The sequence below is a fragment of the Corvus brachyrhynchos genome, unplaced genomic scaffold (genome assembly GCF_000691975.1).
Source record: "Corvus brachyrhynchos isolate BGI_N302 unplaced genomic scaffold, ASM69197v1 scaffold212, whole genome shotgun sequence".
Taxonomy (NCBI): domain Eukaryota; kingdom Metazoa; phylum Chordata; class Aves; order Passeriformes; family Corvidae; genus Corvus; species Corvus brachyrhynchos.
Window position 1 is genome coordinate 384,033 of NW_008236768.1, and position 20,659 is coordinate 404,691.

The 20,659-nt window shown below is 48.3% G+C and overlaps 2 protein-coding genes across 2 annotated transcripts in view; one reads left to right on the forward strand and one right to left on the reverse strand.

The window, feature by feature from the left end:
* The window catches only part of GDF1 (growth differentiation factor 1), a 3,758-nt gene extending 488 nt beyond the window's left edge, over positions 1-3,270 (forward strand). Inside the window, exon 2 of the mRNA XM_017727510.1 lies at positions 849-3,270. Coding sequence (XP_017582999.1) covers positions 849-1,373 — 525 coding nt within the window. The 3' untranslated portion in view covers positions 1,374-3,270. The remainder of the gene's footprint in view (positions 1-848) is intronic.
* A 1,603-nt stretch (positions 3,271-4,873) lies between these two features.
* On the reverse strand, positions 4,874-18,891 carry UPF1 (UPF1, RNA helicase and ATPase; the record flags this gene model as incomplete). The annotated part of the gene is made up of 23 exons (XM_017727518.1): positions 4,874-5,719; positions 5,818-5,940; positions 6,309-6,526; positions 6,639-6,800; positions 7,437-7,518; positions 8,211-8,385; positions 9,140-9,282; positions 10,160-10,316; positions 11,414-11,531; positions 11,711-11,924; positions 12,804-12,947; positions 13,031-13,145; positions 13,328-13,492; positions 13,736-13,854; positions 13,968-14,127; positions 14,913-15,021; positions 15,233-15,331; positions 15,481-15,565; positions 16,145-16,306; positions 16,768-16,948; positions 17,781-17,948; positions 18,193-18,282; positions 18,641-18,891. Coding segments are annotated over 22 exons (3,237 nt in total), but the record flags the coding sequence as incomplete, so codon positions are not given.
* Positions 18,892-20,659: the final 1,768 nt, after the last annotated feature.

Genomic DNA, 20,659 nt, shown 5'->3' on the forward strand with positions numbered 1-20,659 from the left:
CTGGCCTGGGCCCCCCCCAAATCCCTCCCGAGCTGCTGGTTTGATCCCAGGCTTTGGGATCCGCGGTGGTGGGGGTGAGCGGGGATGGGGCAGGGAGGGGATGCTCGGCCCTTGGGCTGTGTCCCCCCCGCTCCTCATTGTCCCAACGCCTCTGGCTGACCCCAGGGCACATCTGGCTGACCCCAGGGCACATCTGGCTCCTCTGAGCCGTTCTCGGTTCCCTGCGCACTGTTTGTGTTGTGTCCTGGAGGTCTCAAGGCACCACAGAGCTCTTTTGTGGTTCCATTTTGCCACGGGCTGGCTAAACCCGGCAGCTCCCCAAATTCGCTGCTGTTCGCCCTCTTTTCCCCGTCCATCCCAAACAGCCGGAACCCACAGCCTGGGGCAGACAGGTGGGGAAAACACCGCCCCAGGATCTGGAAAAATAACTGCTAGGCTGGAGATAAGTGAATAAAAATACCCTGCCAGCAAGCAGGGACAGCTGGGGCGCTACACCCAACAGCAAGGGTGGAAAAACAGGGCTGGAAAATAAATATCCCCATGGGGAAAGGGTTTGGCAGGTCCTCATTTCCACCCTGCTGTTACTGGAACCCACACAACAACACCTTGGGAGCTCAGGGAAAGGATGGGCAAGTTGGGTTAGAGAAAATTCAGTGTTTGGGTCCATCTGCTCTCCAGATTTCCCTGATTCTCAGCTGCCGGGCCTGGAGAACTTGAGCAGCAGAGGAGGAATGAGCATTTTAAAGAATGAGCAATATTAGGAATGAGCATTTTAAGGAATGAGCCTTGTAAGCTTTGTCTTCATGCAGCTGCTAAAGAAACCTCTCTGTCCTTCAGGGCAGATGTAGCTGCTCTGCCTCAAGATGCCGGGCAGGAATTTGGCCTTGGTGCTGGAGATCTCGGCCAGCGGCCGCGCCGGGGACAGCGGGACCCTGCGGAGCCTCTGCGCCAGCACCGACGCCTTCGCGGCCACCTCGCTGCTGGTGGTGACGCTGGGCCAGCAGTGCCAGGCTGCCCGCAGGAGGAGGAGCGCCCCAAGCCCCTCGGTGACCCCCAGCACCCTGTGCAAGCCCCGCCGGCTCTACATCAGCTTCAGCGACGTGGGCTGGGAGAACTGGATCATCGCGCCCCAGGGCTACCTGGCCAACTACTGCCGCGGGGACTGTCCCTTCCCGCTGGCGGCCGAGCTCAACAGCACCAACCACGCCGTGCTGCAGACCATGGTGCACTCGCTGGACCCCCAGGGCACCCCCCAGCCCTGCTGCGTCCCCGTCAGGCTCTCCCCCATCTCCATCCTCTACTACGACAACAGCGACAACGTGGTGCTGCGGCACTACCAGGACATGGTGGTGGACGAGTGTGGCTGCAGGTAGCAGGGTCTGTGGGGGAAGGATGGGCAGAGGGGATGGGTGGATGGATGGATGGATGGATCATGGAGGGACGGACGGATGGATGGATGGAAATGTGTGTGAAATCCCCGCTGTGTTCAGGTGGTTCCGGAGCGTCAGGGACTCCCCTCTGCACTGGGGATGGTCTGGCACTAAGAGGGCATTGCTGGAGTTGATTAAGGATTAGTTGGGTGATGGGATTATGGGATTATGACCAGGCCTGGTGCTGGTTCCCTTCTCCACAGGTGATGGTGGCACCGGGCTGTGAATCCCAGATTTCCCCTCTGCTTGTGCCAGGCACCCCAGGGCTGCAGCTTTTGGGTTTTTGGCTGAACTCTGCAGATTTCTCAGGGCATAAATGACTTTTCTGGGTGAAATGGGGCCGGGGTGTGATCCAGCTGCAGGGACAGGCATGGGGTGACCAAATCCCTTCCCAGCAGAGGCAGAGCCAGGCAGGAGCTTTCTCTTGTGCTGTGGGGGCTGTTTTTAGGGTGTGGTTGGTGATGGGGTGGTTTAGGGACAGGGGTTGTGTTGGGTGGCCAAGTGCAGTGGAGGTTTTGCTTAAGAAATGAAGGTTTTACCTAAAAAATCCCCTGGGAGCCGCGTGCCAAGGGCAGGATCCTGCAGGCGATGTTGTGGCTGAGGGAATTCAGGGAGGCGTGGTGGGGTCAGTGGCATCTCCTCCCCTCTCAGGCTGCTGCGAGTCAGTATTAATTTACCTCATTTGCAAATCGATGAGCCCAGGGTGTCCCTGAGTGTCCCGGGGCAGGAGCCAGGTGGCAGCCGAGCCTCAGGCGAGGGCAGAGCACAGAGCTCTGCACTCTTGCGCTTTTTCGGGTTATTTTTGGTTTATTTGTTGGCTTTTGTGCGCGGTGGTGTCACTGAGCTCTTCAGGAGTCGCTTCACGGGGCAGGGCTGGGCAGCAGGGACCCGAATTTCCACCACTTCCCATCCTTGGCCGCTTTTCTTCCACTTCCAGAGCGTGGGCTCGGAGAGGTTTGGAGCCCGGGCCCAGCTCCTGAGCTGTTCCCTGAGCGTGTAAAGCCGCCAGAGTGAGGCTTTCCTGCCACCACTTTCGGGATTTTGGGGGAACTGAAAAGGAATCCGAGGCAGACTTGAATTTTTTCTCTTTGTTTTTGAACTGTGAACCTGACCCCGTAGCGCAGCTTTGGGTTTTTTGCTGTTTTTGTAGCAGTGTTGTGTCTTTTGAGGTCTGATGAAGTTTTCCCACCTCCTCCCCCCAGGGGAAGCACTGAGGGTTTAACCACTGTGGGTCCCCTGTGATGGTGTTTTTTTTTTTTGTTTAACACCTCAAATGTGGAGCTGAAGACCGAGCCTGGAGCAGCTTTAGTTGGATTCACGTTCCCAAATCCAGGTGTTTTTCCACCCAGCCCTGCTCTGCTCCATTTTAGTGTTTTAAGGGCTTAACTCCAGCCAGCAGGAGCCATTTAGTTCTGATTTAAGACGGGCAGGAGGAAGAAAACCTTTGAGTATTCCTGGGTTTGTCCCTGTGGCCACCTAGGACAGGACCTGGGGTCACCCTGGCGTGAGTTTGTGCCCAGGGTGGTGCCAAGGCCAGGCCTAAACCCCCACCCCGACCCCCCCAGGCCCAGCTTTGAGTCCCCACCCCCGAGCCTGGCAGGGCAAAGCCATGTTCGTGTTTCCTGCAGGGCAGGGGGAGTTTCCAGGCTGGGCTGGGCCCCTCCAGCTCCAGCTTTTCCCAAATCCTGGGGCTCCCACCCCCTGCACGGGCTGGAAGAGGGTGGGGGCATTTCCCAGTTTCCCCAGTTTCGTTGCTCACCCCCCTCTGCTATGCACACCCCCACTTTTGTACTAGTCCGTGTTTAAAAAAAGTAATAAACTTGAAGTTTATACAATCAGACTAAAGCTTTAATGAACGTTGCATGGTTTCCTCATTGAAACTTAAGGGGCCACCTTGAATGCAAGAGCTGTTTATTCGTTATTTTTTTATTGATGACAAACAGGTTTTAAAACAAAACTGAGACAAAAAAAATATAATTAATCCAAAAAAAAAAAAAAAAGAAAAAAAAAAAGAAGAGTTTTAACACCGTGCTAGCACTGATGTCTGGATTTGTAAAACTCAAGAGTTTTAACTGCTACAAAGGAAAAAACCAGCACGAAGCAGAGGCAAGCATTCCCAGCAGTGAAATAAAGGGGTGAGGGGAGAGGAGGGGGCTACATTACTCATGGATAGCTTTGCACAGAGGGGGCCAGCTTAAACCTATCAGAAAAGTCTACGCCACTACGCAGCCTACGAAGGAAAAAAAATTAAAAAGCCCTTCGGCAATGTTAATAAATAAAACAGTCCATCTCACAAGGAAGGAAGGTGGCCTGTGTCTCCATTCTTTCACTGTTTTAGAAGTCTAAACTCTGGAGGCTTTGGATGAGAAAAGAATGGGTTTTGTTAGTTGAGTTTTTGCAGTTTCTGGAGCTCCCCCCGGGGGGTGGGGGAGCACGTCCCTCCCGGGCTGGGGCTGTTCCACACCAGGTCAGACACTCGGGGCGAATCCAGGGCAAGGATCTACAGGAAGGACAGGAATGAAAGGGCTTCCCCCCGCCCCGGGTACAAAAAATGGGGTTTGAGCTGTTTGAAGTACATTCACATGAGAGGTATTTTGAGTTCTCCCCCCCCAAAAAAAGACTAGAAACACTTGGAGCCCTTAGAGTGTAAAGCTACCTTCACTCCAGCTTGAGGAACACCCAGGTTCTGGATCAATCTCTGCTGCTGCTGCTGCCAATTGGGAGGTAGAGGTTATTCTAATTTCGGGGTCTGCTAAAAATGGGACTGGAGGAATCGTCAATTCTCTCTGCACTGTTTCTAGAAAGGTTTTGACAGAAATGAAATGCTCCCAGTGTCCCCCTATGACTGTTTAAGACATGGGTACAACTCAGAACGTGGATGGCTTCTCCTCGTGTGCTGTTCTCAGTCCTGATCCCCAGCTGGGCTGGCGCAGCCGTGGCCACTCCCTGAAAACTCCGGGCTCGCTCCAACACCTCAAATCTGTCCCTTGCCTGCCTTAATCACCGAAGGAGCCACCCCAAAGCCTGACCCATTCTCTCCCATTAAACCCAGCTCTCTCTCAGAGGCCACCTTCCACCACCTGCCTGCTTTGTCCATTTGTCCATCCTGCTCCTGCAGTGGCGTGGAGTCTTTACTTCCCAACCAAAATAATCCCCAGTTTCCACTACTCCTCCCCCAAATCCGCGGGGACCAAAGCAGGCCTGGCTGCATCTTCCCTCCAGGGCCGAAGGGCACAGGAACCCGTCCCCTTTCAAGCATAAAGTTCATCTTACAGAAAGGCTGTTTTTCACAGAGTAGAGTCCAGACAGTTGCCAATTAAAGCATACAGAAAACACTTTGAAACCCTCCTGCTCGAGCACGCAGGCTCCTCTCACTCTAACTGCTATCCCATGTAGGAAGAAGAGGCTGATTGCTGCAACTTTAAATCACACTGAAAGTTCTCAAGGTTGGTGCTCTAATTTTTTGTTTGAAACTTTTTTTTTTTGGTTTTTTTTTTAGTTTTTTGTAATATAAGCTTCTCAGAACAAGGATCTAAATCTCCCAGGTCCACCACTAAGAATTCAGAGACAAAACTTCTTAAAAAATTCAGTGCTCCTTTTGAAAGAATCTCTTTTAAAACCACCTCGTTCAGAATGTGGGCGACACGATGACACAAATTTCAGAGCCAGTGTTGGACAACAAAACCTGCACCTCAGAGTTGAGCAGCAGCTGGATTTCTGCTTGGCTGGCTGTCACCCAGTCAGGGACTCTCTCTCTCTCTCTCTTTTCCCCTCTCTCAGATACTCTGCTTCTAAAATGTAAACAGTTACTGCTAAAATATTTTAGTACCCCTTGCAAAAGGAGCCCAACTCTGAGATGAGGGTTTTCCTCTCCCCATCTGCTCTGAAAAGTTAATGCCCTGCTCGCAAAGAGAAGTATGGAATGAAGTGAAACCTGCTTTTAAGGCCCTTCTCTGGAGCTGGGGGTGACTGGGGGAGCAGGGACTCAGCTGACCACTCCTGTTGGGGTGAGTTCCTTCCCAGTGAGGCGCCAGCCAGTCCTTCAGGGCTCTCTCTCCTCTCGGTCAGTCTCCTTGTCTCAGTGAGCTCTAGCAGTGGCTCTCTCGCGCGCTCCTTTCTCTCTCTCTCTCCTCTCCGTTGGTTGGTTTCTTTCTCCTGTTGCTCTCACACAGTGGTGCTTCAGTTTTAGCAGTGGAAAACAGGTATCCATTTTATTTTATTTTTTTTATTACCCAGAATAAAATGCTGATGAACTAAGCTCCACACAAGCTTAGCTCTTCTTCCTCAACCTGGAGGCAGAACGAGAGCTTGGTTAGGGATGGCCCTGCTCATCCAAACCCTGCCCAAAGGGTTAAATCAGGGGAGGGGGACTCGGGGGGGTTCTTACACTCTAATACTGTGACAGTCCCGTCACTCCACCATGTTGATATGCACGTTCCCCCTGGTAAGTTGAGTCCTGTGACAGCGCCACGTCAATCTGGGATTTAAACTCATCACCAAGGTAACTGTCCTGGAAGGGAAAAGGTGAGGGAAGCCTCCAAGTCAGTGTCAGCTCAAGTGCAAAGCAGAAGCAGGTTAATGATAAAGCTGAGAGGGTTTGATTGGTTTTTTAAAATCTGCTTTTTTTGGTGCAGAATTTCCCCAAATTAAGGTTTTTCTGAGCTGCTCATCAGCTCAAAGTTAAGCCCCAGCTGAAGCAACATTTCACTTTCACGCCCTTGCGCACTTTGAGAGTCCAACAAGTGCAGGGTGTAAATGCTGCAGCTGAGTCACCGAGAGCACTTTCGGTTTCATTTCCCTCAGGAAGGAGATGTGCAGGCATGGCTCACCAACACAAACCCCAGGAAAACCTCCCCACATCCCTCCAGCCACGCTCACCTGGGATAATTCCGGCTGGGAGAGCCCAGGCTGACTCATCTGTGAGGGCTGACTCATGGAGATATAGCCCTGAGTCAGGGGGCCCTGGGAGAAAGGCTGGGACACCACGTCCTGGCTGGCCTGGCTGTTGGGGAGGTTGGACTGGCTCGTGCCAGGAATCCCAAATCGGTTTTTCTGCCGCCCGCCACGGCCGGTCTTTCCTTTGGGAGCCCCACGGCCTGGAAAAGAGTTCATCCCACCCAACAGTGAGAGGTTTTATAGGTAAAACCACATTTTTTTAAGAGATTTGACCCCTTCCAAGTGGCTCCTGGCCACTTTTCCCCCCCGTACCTGCAGCAGGGCCGTTGGCCTGGCCGAAGTAGCCCGGGGGAGGCATCGGGGGCATCACGAGGTTGAAGGGGATGGGAATGTTCATGGCAGTGACGTGGCTGGGGCCAGCACTGATCATCCCGATCTGGTCGTGGGTTTGGAAGTACATGTTGGATGGGCGCCCTGGGAAAGGGGGAAAAGCACAGGGATTGCAGGAATCCTGGATATTCCAAGATCAGTTCCTAGGCCTGATTTTAACGGGGTGGAACAGGATGGAGCAGTCGTGGAAAAGGACGAGCTCCCAGTGCCAAGAGCCACCAGCATTTCTGCCTCGCTGTTTATTCCGCACCTGGAAATCCCATAAACTCATCCAACACACGCTCACTCCCACAGCTCCTCTTCACAGAACCGTCTGAGATTCCTGAAATGCTTCTCACCCTCCTTTTCCCCTCATTTTGCACTTGCTCTGCACACATCAGGTTGGGATTCTATTTACACAGAGCAAAAGCCAGGCAGATCCTAAAGATTTTCAGCCCTCAAATTCATCCCAAACATTTTCAGCCCTCAGCTTCATCCAAAGCATTTTTAGCCCTCAAACTCATCTCAAATATTTTCAGCCCTCAACTTCATCCCCAACATTTTCAGCCCTCAAATTCTGTATTTTTCTGTAGTTTGAAGTTTAAAACTTTAACAAATCCAAAAGTTTCACAAGTTTAATTTAAGAAGTTTCCAAGTTTGAAGTGTGTAAGGTGTGACACCTCAGGGGCTGGTTAGGGGAAAAATAAACCCATAAAAGTAAATTTTGGGAATTTCCTTTACCTTGGCTGCTGCGGTCGTAGACAGAGCCTGGGATGATGGCCTCCCGTGCATCATACATGGCAGTGGTCATGAAACGGGCACCCTGCAGAGATTTTGGGAATTAGGCACTCATCCTAATTGTTTTTCCAGAAGACCTTGCACTGCAACCTCAGTTAAGTGGAAGTTAACCTCAGTGGAAGTTATTTGGGGTAAAAACGCAGTGAAACTCCACAGATCACAAAAGTGTTGAGGAAACATTAATTCTAACACATAGAAAACCTTTAATTCTTATTCCAGCCACATCTTGAGCACCAAAAATAAGATTGTACAGCAGCCTCTCCCAAACTGTGAAACATTTGATGAGTTTTCAGTCTATTTTGAGGCCCTGATAATTCCCTTGCTTTATTCACTGTCTGTGGTGGCTACCAAGCTCCCCCAAAATAAGCATTTATGTTAAAAATCAAGCATAAAACTTGCAGCTTGAGGGTTAAGTGAGCTTGCCCTTTCTACACAAACCAGTTCCTTTATTTCATTCACCTCAGAATTTACCCCTCATAAAATCCTGCAATTAAAAAGAAATAATGAAATCTTTTCTCCCAGTGCTCAGCCTGGGGACAGCAGCAGCAGCAGCTGCTTCCCCCTGAAGTCACGCTGCATCAAAAAGCAGCAAAAATGGAAACTTCTGGGGGTGTGAGGCTGTGTGGGTGGCTCATTGCAGCCATTTATGATTAATTAATCCATCAAGGCCTAATTGGCTGCTGTCAGCAGCCCTGAGGGCCAGGGGAGGTCACTCACGGGGTTGATGGTGTTGACGAGCTTGCGGGGTTTGCTGAACTGCATGAGGCTCTCCCGGAGGTTGTTCAGGGGCCCCTCCACCAGCACCTTCTGCTCCTTGTAGTAATTCAGGAGGTGATTCCAGAGGGGCTGCTTGGACAGGGCTTTGGGGTTCCCAACGATGATCACCCCATACCTGTGCAACAGCAGAGGAAGCAAAATTAACTGGGTCACAGTTAAAGCCACGCTGATGTCAGAACAGCCCCCGGGTTCTTCTCTCTGGCAGCAAAATGGGAGCTCCAGGAGGAGCCTGATGCAACTGGAATTGTTTACAGCAATCATTTCCAGAGGGTGGCTCAACACCTGGAAGGAGATTGCTGCAGCCAGTTTCTCAATCAGCACAAACTTCCTCCTTCAGGCTTGCTCTGTGTTCAACCAAACCACCCTGTGCTGGTTTTAAAGGCTGGAGACAGCAGGGAAGCCAAGCAGCATCGGGCTGGATTCCTGATCAGCCTTTTTGGAATCAAATCCATTACAAAAAGCAAAATGGCCAAGAAATGGTTGCTGGGGAAGGGATCTGTCCTGAGAACGGGAAGGACACGGTGCCTTTTAAAATCTACTGATGCCAAATGGTGACATGGGCTGAGATGAGCAGATAAAAATGGCACAGAATGGTTTGGGTTGGAAGCACCTTAAAGCCCATCCAGTGCCACCCCTGCCATGGGCAGGGGCACCTTCCACTGTTCCCAGGCTGCTCCAAGCTGGCCTTGGACACTTCCAGGGATGGGGCAGCCACAGCTGCCCTGGGAAATCCATCCCAGCCCCTCCCCACCCTCACAGGAAGGATTCCTTCCCGATATTCCCATCTATCCCTGCCCTCTGGGAAGCCATTCCTTGTGTCCTGCCACTCCATCCCTGCAGCTCCCTCCACGTGCCCAATGTCCCTTTACCTGGCTCTTGTCAGGGCCACGTTGAGCCTCCTGGGGTCGTTGAGGAACCCAATTCCCTGGTGTTCATTGGCCCTCACACAGGACAGGATAATGAAATCCTTCTCCCTGCCCTGGAAGGCATCCACACTCGCAATTTCCACTTCCTGGAACAGAGGAAAACATGTAAATCACGGAAGCAGAACAGCTCTGCCACCAACAGGCACTGCCAAACGCTCTGGCCACGCACTGAACCTTCCCCTCATCTGAGAAAAATGTTGTTTTTGGAGTGGGGGATGATTTGGTAATTCCTCCAGGCACTGAACAGCTTCCCCAGAGGGGAACAGAGAGTCTCAGTTCAGGAGAAATTCCTTTCATGTTCAGCGCTTTATGGTTCTCCTGTTTCCCCAAAACTGTGGAAAGCAGCTCTTTGCTGAGGGTGTTGCCAAAAAGTTCTGACTGTTCCAAAATTTGTAGGATGAGCGCTCCAAATTAGCTCTGAGAAACCTGAATCTGAGGGACACATCATTCCTGGCACAGGGAAAAGTATTTCCACCAAGTTTCCCTGCAGTGAAAACACTGCTCAAGTTCTCAGTCTTGCAAAACAAGGCCATATTAAACATAATAACTGTCCTGTTTGTAGCAGCTCATTTTTATGTTTGGTGGAGGAGTTCACTGCTGGCAGGACATGTTCCCAAGCAAATAAATCATGTGGCCACCAGGATTTATTTGCTTGGTTTCCTGCACGTCCCTTGGCACAGGGAGTTGATGAAGGCACAAGGTTTTCCACAGCTGGAGCCCCAGTGACCTCTCCCTCCTGTGCCTCAGAGGATTTGTTGGAGGCTCTTTCCACACAGATTTTAGCAGGGCTTCCTCCTTTACCTGTTCCCACTGGCACCTCCTAACTCTTCTCGATTTTAACCAAATCCAGCTTAAAAATTGAAAAATGAATCAACACCGACCAAGAGCCTGAAGATGGAGTAAACATAAAAATACTGAGAATTTCACAATCTGTGCCTTTTGGGCTTCTGTGCAGCCCAGTACCTGGTAGAGCTTTGTGTGCAGGGAGCCACTGAACTGCATGTACTGCACCAGGTAGGAGCGCTGCCCCTCGTAGGGGGTGATGATGCCAATCTGGTCAGGTTTGGCCCCAGCTTTGAGCAGCTTCGTGGTGATCTTCTCCACGTTGGCAGCTTCCGTCCTGGAGAGGCAGATTGGGTCAACCAAGGAGGATCAGGGCATTAGGGCTCAGTTTTTAGCAAGTTAATGGGATCTAAAAGCCTTCCACATGAGGATGCTTCAATAGAAAGATCAATTTTGCTCAAGCACCGCCAATTAATTCGGCTCAAGCTCGGCAGGAACATTCAGCACCCGTCACCTCCTCACTCAGGACAGGCACAGAGGAATTTGGGGCTAGACCCAACATCTCAGAGATCTCAGAAAAAACACAAATTTCACCCCCACGTTCTCAGAACTGCACAACAGGACTTCCTGGAACAGCAAACCCCGCTAATTCCAAATGAAATTTCTTGCTGGAGTTGAATGTACACGTGTAACTTTTATAATCAACATCATTCCAAACATCCCCCAGATCCTTCAGCTGCTTTATCTTAAAGCTTTAAATATAGAATGTTTTGAATGTCAATGCCCCCTATCAGCCAACTATTGTGCTGTTTGACTGTGCACAATCTGCTGCACTGTATCCAGTCTTGCACATGCTGTTCAGGAAACAGAATGAGATTAAAAATATCTCGGCTGATATTTTTTTCACAAGTTGGGCTGGTTTCCCTGCCAGGCACATGAACAATCATGACCCAAGAGGAGCAAATTTTAAGTTTATTTGTTGACAAAGAAGTTGGAATGTGCAGAAAAAAGGGATAGGAAAAAAAAGTTCATTTCCATCCATTTTGCACTGCCACCAAAATCTGAGATTTAGGATTCTGCTTCAGGAGTTATTGGAATTCAAAATGTGACTTGATCAGCATTTCCTGCTGGCCCAAATTCATCCACATCAGGCACTGCATCATCCCATGCTCCTACACCCAGTGAGGGAAGAACTCCTCCACACAACAATCCCAGCCCACTCCAGCTCTGAGTTGCTCCCACCTGGTGCCTTTTTCTCCTGGTTTGCTAAAAAAGGAGCCCAGGGCAAACCAATTCTGAAATGCAGCTCAGGCTGCACCCCCCTTGCTGGCAGCTTTTATTAAAGCAGCAAAGGAGGTTTTATTCATTGACTGAGGAATCACCAGCCCTGCCCTGAACACTGAGGCCAAGCTTAGATAGCAGAGTTTTGCTCACCTGTTTAAGTAAGAGGTGCCTGAGCTGGCAATCTCCTCCTGTCCCTGGGTCACGTAGAAAAACATGGGTTTGTCAGGCTGGGGCCACTGGAAATCAAAGCCTTTCTTCACCCTGTCAGCTGAGGAGCACAAGAACAGGGAACACAACAAATCAGCAACACCACTTTGCAATTTCCATATCAAAGCACCTCGAAAGGGAGCGCGATGCCATTTTTTTAATTCAAAACCCTAAGCTAGATGAGAGAACGCCTGCTTTGATCCCTGCTGAGGGGAAGGGGGGCTTGCAGGAGCCTCTTACCTGCGGTGACCCCGTTCTGGAGCGATCCCTCGTAGAAGATGTTGGAGGGGAAGGCGCTGAGGGCGGGGTGCATGCGGTACTGCACCTGCAGCCGGATGGGCCGGATGCCCAGCACCACCAGCCTCTCAAACAGGGACTGGGACAGCCCAGCCTTGGCAGCCTTCTTGCACATCACCACAGGGCCCAGCTGGCAGTGGTCACCCACCAGGATCAGCTGTGGGGAGAGTTTGGGGATAGCTCAGTTTGGTTGCTGGAGCTTGTTTAGAATAATAAAAATATCCTGCTGGGAAATACGGAACTGTGATTTGGGTGGGGAGATCTTAAAGCCCAGTCAGTGCCACCCCCTGCCCACCTTCCACTGTCCTGGGGTGCTCTGAGCCCCATCCAACCCGGCCTTGGGCATTGCCAGGGATCCAGGGGCAGCCACAGCTGCTCTGGGAATTCCATTCCAGGGCCTGCCCACCCTCCCAGCAAGAATTCCATCCCAATATCCCATACAACCCTGCCCTGTGGCAGTGGGAAGCCATTCCCTGTGTCCTGTCACTCCATCCCTTGTCCCAAGTCCATCTCCAGCTTTTCTGGAGCCCCTTTAGGTCCTGCAAGGGACTCTGAGGTCTCCCTGGAGCTTCTCTTCTCCATCCTGGCCTTGGACACTTCCAGGGATGGGGCAGCCACAGCTCCTCTGTGCAACCTGTTGCCTCCCCTCCCTCACAGGCAACGATTTCTCCTGAATATCAAATCCAAACCCACTCTCTGTCAGTTTAAACCACTGCCTGACATATTAGGAATTAATCACACTGACTTGTGATAAGCTTCAGATCTCCCCAAAGGCTCAGAAACCTTTAGTGTCACTCTCTTTGCAGCTGATCATTTTAATATAAAATCTTATTCACTCTCCAGATTGTTCCAACAGCACCAACACCTTCCAGGCCATGGGAACAGAAAACTAACAGGGCTAACCCAAAATAAAATCAGTTAGGTCTATGTTATGGAAAAAAAAACATTTTGTGCACCTACAGTGGGAATGTGAGTGCTCAGTGCTATTTCCTGCTGTGTTTATAAATTCCTTTTTAGAGGGAATCCAGGGATTTACCTGCTTTGCCCCCAGCACCACGGGCACCATGCACTCCGGCTCGGTGGCCTGGGTGCTCTCATCAATCAGGATGGAGCGGAACTGCATCTTGGCCAGTCTGGGATCTCCAGCTCCCACACAGGTGCAGCAGATCACATCAGCGTTCTGGGACAGGGAGGAAAGCAGGGATCAGCACTGGGATATCAGCAGACAGGCAGGGATTTGGGGTGGCAGCCCCAGGGCCTCACCATGAGCAGCTCCCGCTCTGCCGTGCGCTTCAGCGCCCGGTAACGCTTCTCATCAGCAGAGGAAAGTTCTCCAGTCTCATCCTTGAGCTGCTGCAGCTTCTGAAGCTCTGGCATGCTGCAAAAAAAGCAGGAGTTTTGCTTCACAGCCCAACCACCAACTTTGTAGGATTGCAGTGAAAGTGATTTTTAACTAAAGCAGAAGTAATTCCATCAAGCAAATAACGGTGCAAGGGTGACAATGCCCATCAGCTGTGTCCATCTTAAACACTAAAATTGAGGTTCTCGTTCATTCCTCACCTGTCCATGTTCCTGATCTGGTTGTGCAGTGCCAGGAAGGACACGGGTGAGTCGATGGCCTCGCGGCTCTTTGCACACAGACGAACCACTTTGAGGCCAGTCTGGTGGATCTTCTCCGTCAGCTGATCCACAGCGATGTTACTGGGGGCACACACCAGCACAGGCCTGCAAAAATCACCCCAAACTCTCAATCAACTGGAATTTTTTTTCCATTAAACTTGCAATAAAATATAAATAATGACATATCCCCTAAAAATATACGGGGGAGGGTGTTTTGTGAAAGGACCCCAAGTCCCCCCAGAAAATACAGTTCAATGATACAAATGATTTTTGGTTTTAAAATCAAGGTGATGCTTTGCATGAATCAAGTAGCCTCATTCCTAAAGCTTCAGAGAGAGCAGCTCTCACCCATTGCCCTGCCTGGCCAGGTGATACACGATGGTGGCTGATGTCACTGTCTTCCCAGTGCCAGGGGGACCCTGGATAAGGCTCAGAGGACGCTGCAGGACAGTCTTGACAGCATAAACCTAAAAAATAAGGTTTATTGCTATTCAACATTCAAAGCACAGGATCTAAGTTGTTTAAGCTCTATTTATAAACCCTTTCTCTCATCCTGTACGGTGAGAGGAGATGAGGTTACCTGAGAGTGGTTGAGATCAGGGAGTCCCTGTGCTGTGAAGCGCTTTGGCAGCTGGCATTTGATGATGACATCTTCCACCTCGTGGCCCAGCAGCTTGTGGTAGATGTAGCCAGACACCGAGGTCTCATCCACTGCAAATGTTTTCAGAGCACTCTGCATTCTGAAATGAGGGAAAAGCAGGAAAATCATTCCTAAAGGTAAGTGTGGCCTCAAGTCAACCACCCACAGGTGTCCTACAGGGAGGGTAATCAGACACCAGGCACAAATGGGAAAGAGAACAACATCCAGCACTAATTAAAATCACAAAAATGACACACTGAGAACACAGATTTTGCCTTTTCCCCCATGTGAAAATTACAAGGTATTCCCAGAAAAATGTGGACAGGAACCAGCCTGTGCTGACAGAAGCTGTGACAGTAATTTGAGGTGAAAGATTTGAAGAAAATTTGCAACCATAATGAATAAAATAAAAGGATAAGAGGAGATAATAACAATAGGATATACTAATAATAGGGAATTCTAGTAATAGGATAAGAAGCCAACTGCTGTCTTACAAAACACAGACACGGCTGAAGCCTGTGGGCCCCACAGCCAAATTCTGAAATTTTAACTACTTAAAGCAATTTCAGGAAGCTGAACTACAAAATGGTTTTCCTTCTTATGTTTCTAATTAAACACAAGGTAAATTTCCTCCTTTGATGTATTTGCAACAAACCCTTCAAAATGAGAACAATTGGCCATTTTATGCCATTGATTCCACTTCTAGCCCAAGTCAGGCTCTCTGAACCAGGTGCCAGGCATTCACCACACACTGGGATTTCTGATGGGTGGTGCCAAAGCAAGACAATTTTTTTTTGTTCAAAAACACTCCCTGAAGGCAAAGAACAAAAAATCTACACCGAGTGCATCCAGTGCCTGCCGAGTTCCGAGGTGCTGCCTCAATACCTGTCAAAGGAAGTCGATTTCCACACAAAATCCACCTGGAAGTTGTGAGTGACTTCCACGGGAGCTCCCACGCTGCTCCTCAGCTCGATGGCTATCTCATCACCATAATCTGTAGAACCTCGTTAAGTAGTAATTTAGAGCAAACATTTGAATTTTATTCTTCCCAATTTTGGTGATTTTCTTCAGCACTTCCGCCCCCCCGCTTCCCCCCGACAAATTTAAAATCAGCTGAGAATTACTTTTGGACATAATTAATGACTTTCTTAACGACTCCAGCCTTGGCTTGGCCTTGCTGAGGGCTCTCTCTAAGTAAAGGATACTATCAGGAACTTTGATAACGTGCCCAATTCCTTTCCAGAGGGGGGCCAGGTCTCCCTTGTACCTCAGGCAGATCTCATCTCCTTGCATGAGGCGCATGTCTGCAAAGGAAGGACAAAAAAAAGCTCTCAGCAACCACAAAAACCTTCCAGAGCTATCCCAGGCCAATCCCCAGAGTGCTCTGAACACTGATTTTATTCAGCAGACAGAAAAAAAAACCCTGACAAAGAGACAATCGAGGTGTCCTTACCTGAATCAGTCTTTGGCAAAGTGAAATAAGCAATTCTCTTCTTGTTCAAGCCCAGGTCCCACCTGACTGTGATGTTATCTTGGGTCTGAGGGTAAAAAAAAAAGCACCTATTATGTTCTTGAAGAGCTGTTTGCCAACCACCACAGTCCTGTGCTTCAAAACAGTGGAGAAATAACAAAACTTGCTGTTCCAACATCACAAAAATCTGTATTTATTCCTGTGGCTGAGTTCACAGCACCTGCAGAAGGTGAATTCTGTTCTACAAGAATTAATGATGAGAAACAAAGTCCCGCTCACCAGCTGTGTAATTCTCCCACCCTTCAAACACTCATTAAATGTTTCCAGGACCTCCCAGAATTCCCATTTCCCTGACAGAGAACTGCAGGTTCTGAGGGTAACAAAAAGCTGCAGTTCTGGGACAGAAAAAACTTTAACACAGAAAAGGTGAGAAGTTCCCAAGTGTTTCAAGCTCTTAAAAACCCTCACTGTGAGGATTTTCCTCTCCTCCCCCTGCTATCAGACAGCACCATCAATGCTGATTATCACAACAATTAAGATATTTATTTATTTCACTCAAGGTTTCCTGTTGTGCTGGGAAGTGACCACGTTTGACACCAGAGAATGATCAGCAGCCCCTCTAACAGGCAAATCTCACACATTTTACCTGAGATTCCTTGAGTTTCTTGTCATAATCTGCTTCAAGCTTGACCAGAGGACCAAATATATTTTGGTATTGATAAGCATCTTCATATCTAAGCAGGACATGCTGGGGTTCCTCATCAACACCAGGTTTTTCCAAGTCCTCGAGGGTTGCAGATGGATTTTCCTGGAATTCAAAGCACAGATGCTTTGTTTCAAAGTCTGAAGTATAGAAAGTGACAGCAGGACTGATAGAACTGTGTTTTACTGATACAGGGAGTGATATCAAGGTGGAACTACCCTTAAAACTACACCGAGGCACTACAAGTCATGGTTAAACCCAGTTTAAATTTAAAGGATGGACACAAAACCTCTCAAAAACCCAGTAACTGAATGGGGCAACAATTCCCTGCTCTGCTGGGCATCACTTAAGGCAGAGATATGTGGAAGATATGAGCAAGGAAAGCTGCTTTTCAAGCTGGTGAAGCTTTCAACAGTTTCCTGAATCCTTTGACCAATTCCCAGTGGCACAGCAGGATTTAAACCTTGTGTGATTTCTGCATTACAGAGTTCCTAAAAGTCTTGTCCTTCCTTCAAAAAAAAATCAGAATTGGTAAAATATATCCCCCAAAAACCCCCAGGCTGTACCTTCCAGAGCTCTTCCAGTTTGTTGATCTGCTGGGCTGTGATCTGCCGGGCCCTGAGCTGCTCCTGCTCCGACGGAATCTTCACCAGCCAGGAAAGGAAGCAGCGGTCCTGGATCAGGGGCTGCCACTGGGAACTGTCCCAGTTGATGTCCTTTAAACTGCTCTGGCTGGCACATGGCTGCCTGCACAACCAAAACACGGCAAGGTATTGGGAGATTAGACAAGTGTAAGGAAAAGCCTGGCGTGGAGGGTAAAAGCAGGGCTGGTGTGCTCCTGAAACTACTCAAGAAACAGGAAAAAACCAGCAGAACAACCCCAGTCTGCTGGGAAAATTCATTTTTCAGTATTTGCTATTTCAGTACTGGGAAGGGTCAGGATTGTGAGAAGTGTTGTTGGGTGTTTCTAGGACTGAAAAGGTTTGCATTTAAAATATTAAATATGACACCTTCGGAGGTGGTTACAATCCATAAGGATTGTGCACACACAGATCAGAAAATGGGATTATTTCCCAAACAGAACTCCTTTCACAGAAACACAATTTCTACTGTCAGATACACAGTGACAGCACTGAATTAAAACACACACAATTATAAATTTTCATTTCTGATTGAGCCTGTCAGAACAATTTCTGATTTATTGTGGTCTCAAATGATTCTGTGAGCTGAGAGAAAAACACCCTGAGGGAGAGTCACTGTTCCATGGCTCCAGAGTCACTTCCTGAACTGATCTGTGGCTCTTCCAAAGCTCAAAAAAGAGGGAAAAAACTCCTTTCTTCCATTAAGGAATGCACAAGTTTGGAAAAATACTTTTCTACAGAACTAAGATGTTTGCCCAGCGTAACAGAACTCCCTTTGCTGCATTATCCACCTGCCCTCCTGAACTCTCTATGACCACCTGAAGGAAAAAGGGTGGCAAACCAGAACATAAAACACATTTTGGGACAAAATGAAAGCAAGGGTTGCTTTTTAAAAACCAGATTATGCAGGAGAGTTGGCAGCAAAGGCCTTCTCTCACCTGCACAGCAGAACCACCACAGAGTCAGCCTTGGCTGGGATGAAGCCGAGGAGGAAAACGTTCCGACAGCCACAGTTGTAACATTCCAGGACAGTCTCTCCCAGAGGTCCATCCTTGTGCAGAGTCACCTCTTTGCACTTGGCTCTCACCAGGTGATTCACAATGTGGCTGCAAGCAAACAGCACAGGTTTATAGCAATCTCACAGCTAAATCACATTTAGTCTTGATTATTAGTTATTAAAACACAAATCTGTTTATGGTGGCAGACATTGGTAGGATCTGCCTCGTTCCATCCAAGCAAAGATGTTGGGAACAGTTCCAGAAGTTTCTCAGTGCATGGATGCTTTGAGTGTGAAAGGAGAGGAAATGGGTACACAACTGCCATTTTTATTTCCATCATTTCCCCATTTACCTGCCAGATGTGTTTCCACGCCCGTTACAGAACCATTTCTTGCTGGTGTTGCAGTAAACCACACAGGCAGGGTCATGGATCCCACAGTAACTGCAATTCCAAGGGAAAAAAACAGGAAGTGATTGGCTACTTACTTAGAGGAAAATCCAAATCCAAGCTCTAACTCAATTTACAGTGCACAAAAATAAGGGGAAGTGGAAATTGGGGAACAACAGTGTTGGGAGAAGCATCAAAGAGGAGCCAAATTTCTGTTGTGAGCCACAAATATTTTAAAACTTCCCACCACTGGGCTGGCTGAGCCTGGGATTTATTCCCGGGGGAGCTCAGAGGTGGCCAAAAGTGGATGTGGCAGCTCCACATCTGGATGAGAACTCAGAGAGCAGCACAGGAAGTTGTTCCCAAAATCCACCTTTCCCTCCCTCTGGAATTCTCAGGGATTGGCTCTCACCTGCAGGCGTGCACAGGGAGATCCTTGGTGTAATAAGTGTCCTCTTCATCCTCCTCAAAGTTGAGCTCTGCCAGGAGCTGGCTGGTCTTGGCCACGTTCTCATCCACAGCTCCATTCTGCAGGATTCCATCAGGACCATTCACCTGGAATGGAGGTGCACACCCAAAATAAACCCCAAACTCCTCTTCAACCCAAAATCTTGTGTGCCATTTAAAAATCTCCACAGAAAAATGCTGCCAAGAGCTGAAACACACCCATTATATAACCAATATTTGCTTCATCAACTGCTGTTTTCCAGGATTATTTAAACTGCAACTGATAAGTTGGAAAAAGTTAACTGGAGGAGATTGCTTTCCTGCAGATTGTATTTTTCCATACAATCCTACAATCAATACTTGCTCCATTACCTCCTGTTTCACAGGATTATTTAAACTCCAACTGATAAGCAGGAAAAAAAAAAATCAGATTGCTTTTCAGCATTTATATTTTTCCACAGTCTTACATAACAAAATTCCATTTCAACAATTCCAGCAGCTGTTTTCTCACCCTTCTTTTTATTCCAGGGATCCACCTGGAAACAGGATCTTTATTGCACAGGACTTTCCCTGCTTAGTCCTGTTCTGTATCCACCATGGACTGCCAGAACCATGGAATTCTGCAACATTTGGTGCTGTGTCAGCAACTTTCCCACACCCAGCCTTTCTCCTGTTAAAAATAACTCCTTTTTTTGGCACTTTTACCACCAGGAGGTGTGGATGTCACGCTGGGATTTTGGCATGGCCACTGCAGGTGTTGCCCCTTGGGCTTCCCAGGTGTCCTGGTTTAATTTCTCCATCCCTGAGGGGCTTTAGCACCTCAACATTATGCTGGGAAAGACCCCAAAACTTGGTTCTGACACTTTATTCTTTGCCTTCTTTAGCCAAGAGCCCACCAAAAGCTGAACGGGGATACGTTTATCCTAATCCATGTTCATTTTGAGTGGAAAATGTGGGAAAGGGTTGCCTGTAATATTCACAGCACATCTGAGGGGAGTGCTGGGGTCATTTCCCCATCACAGGGATCATTAACACCCCCCTGATGTTTCTGAGAGTAAGATTTATTCATAAATTTTAACCAGCTAAACAGGACAAAAATCACTCAAGGCCTTTATCTACGAATACAATATTTTAACAACTTAGATTTAATGCAATTTATCTGGTAGATGCAACTTCATTCTGACAGAAAGCTGCTCCCAGGGAGAACACTAAAGCTTTTATAAAAGAAATTAAAAAATAAATAAAAAGTTGCCCTTTTCAAGCCGTAACTCAGAAGCGAAGCAAACTCAGCCTATTTCTCACTTAGAGAGACTCCAGATTAAAAATTTAACAGCCAACTGCAAGAGTTAAACTCAAAACCAAACTTCACATTTGCCCTGAGCCGTCAGGACCTGCCCTCAAAGCCACCAGTTCCGTTTCCATCTCTGCAAATGAAATGAAGAGCATTTGTAAAACACCATCTAAATAAATGGGCTGGCTTTTTATTGATGTTATCTCCAAGCTCTGCCTTTTTTAATAGAAAGAATCAGCCAAAAGGAACCAAACGTGCAAAAGGCAAGATGGAAAAAGGAATAAAACCCCACTGAAGGAGCAGCAGCAGCAGCACAACCCCATTAGTGGGATGAAGGCAAATCCCATCAGCTCGCTGTGGAACAGCATCTGCACAGATGTGAGCAGATAAATATCCACTTGAAATATCCATTTCCAATTGATAAAGCCATTTTATAAAACAGTGAGATAACTTAACAACTCATCGTGGCACAGATGGAATTCCAAAGCCAAAGCTGATCTGAATTCCTTACAAGCATTCCCAGGCATTTCTATCCCAAAGAATCACAATGCATTGCTTTAAGATCAGTCGATTTTAATACATTTTGTTGGAGTGCTCATAAAAAACTGACTTCCTGTTAAAAAAAAAAAAAAAAAAAGCAGCGAAGTTTGGGTTTGGTTTGGGGTTTTTTAAAGGCAGAAAATGAAAAAATTC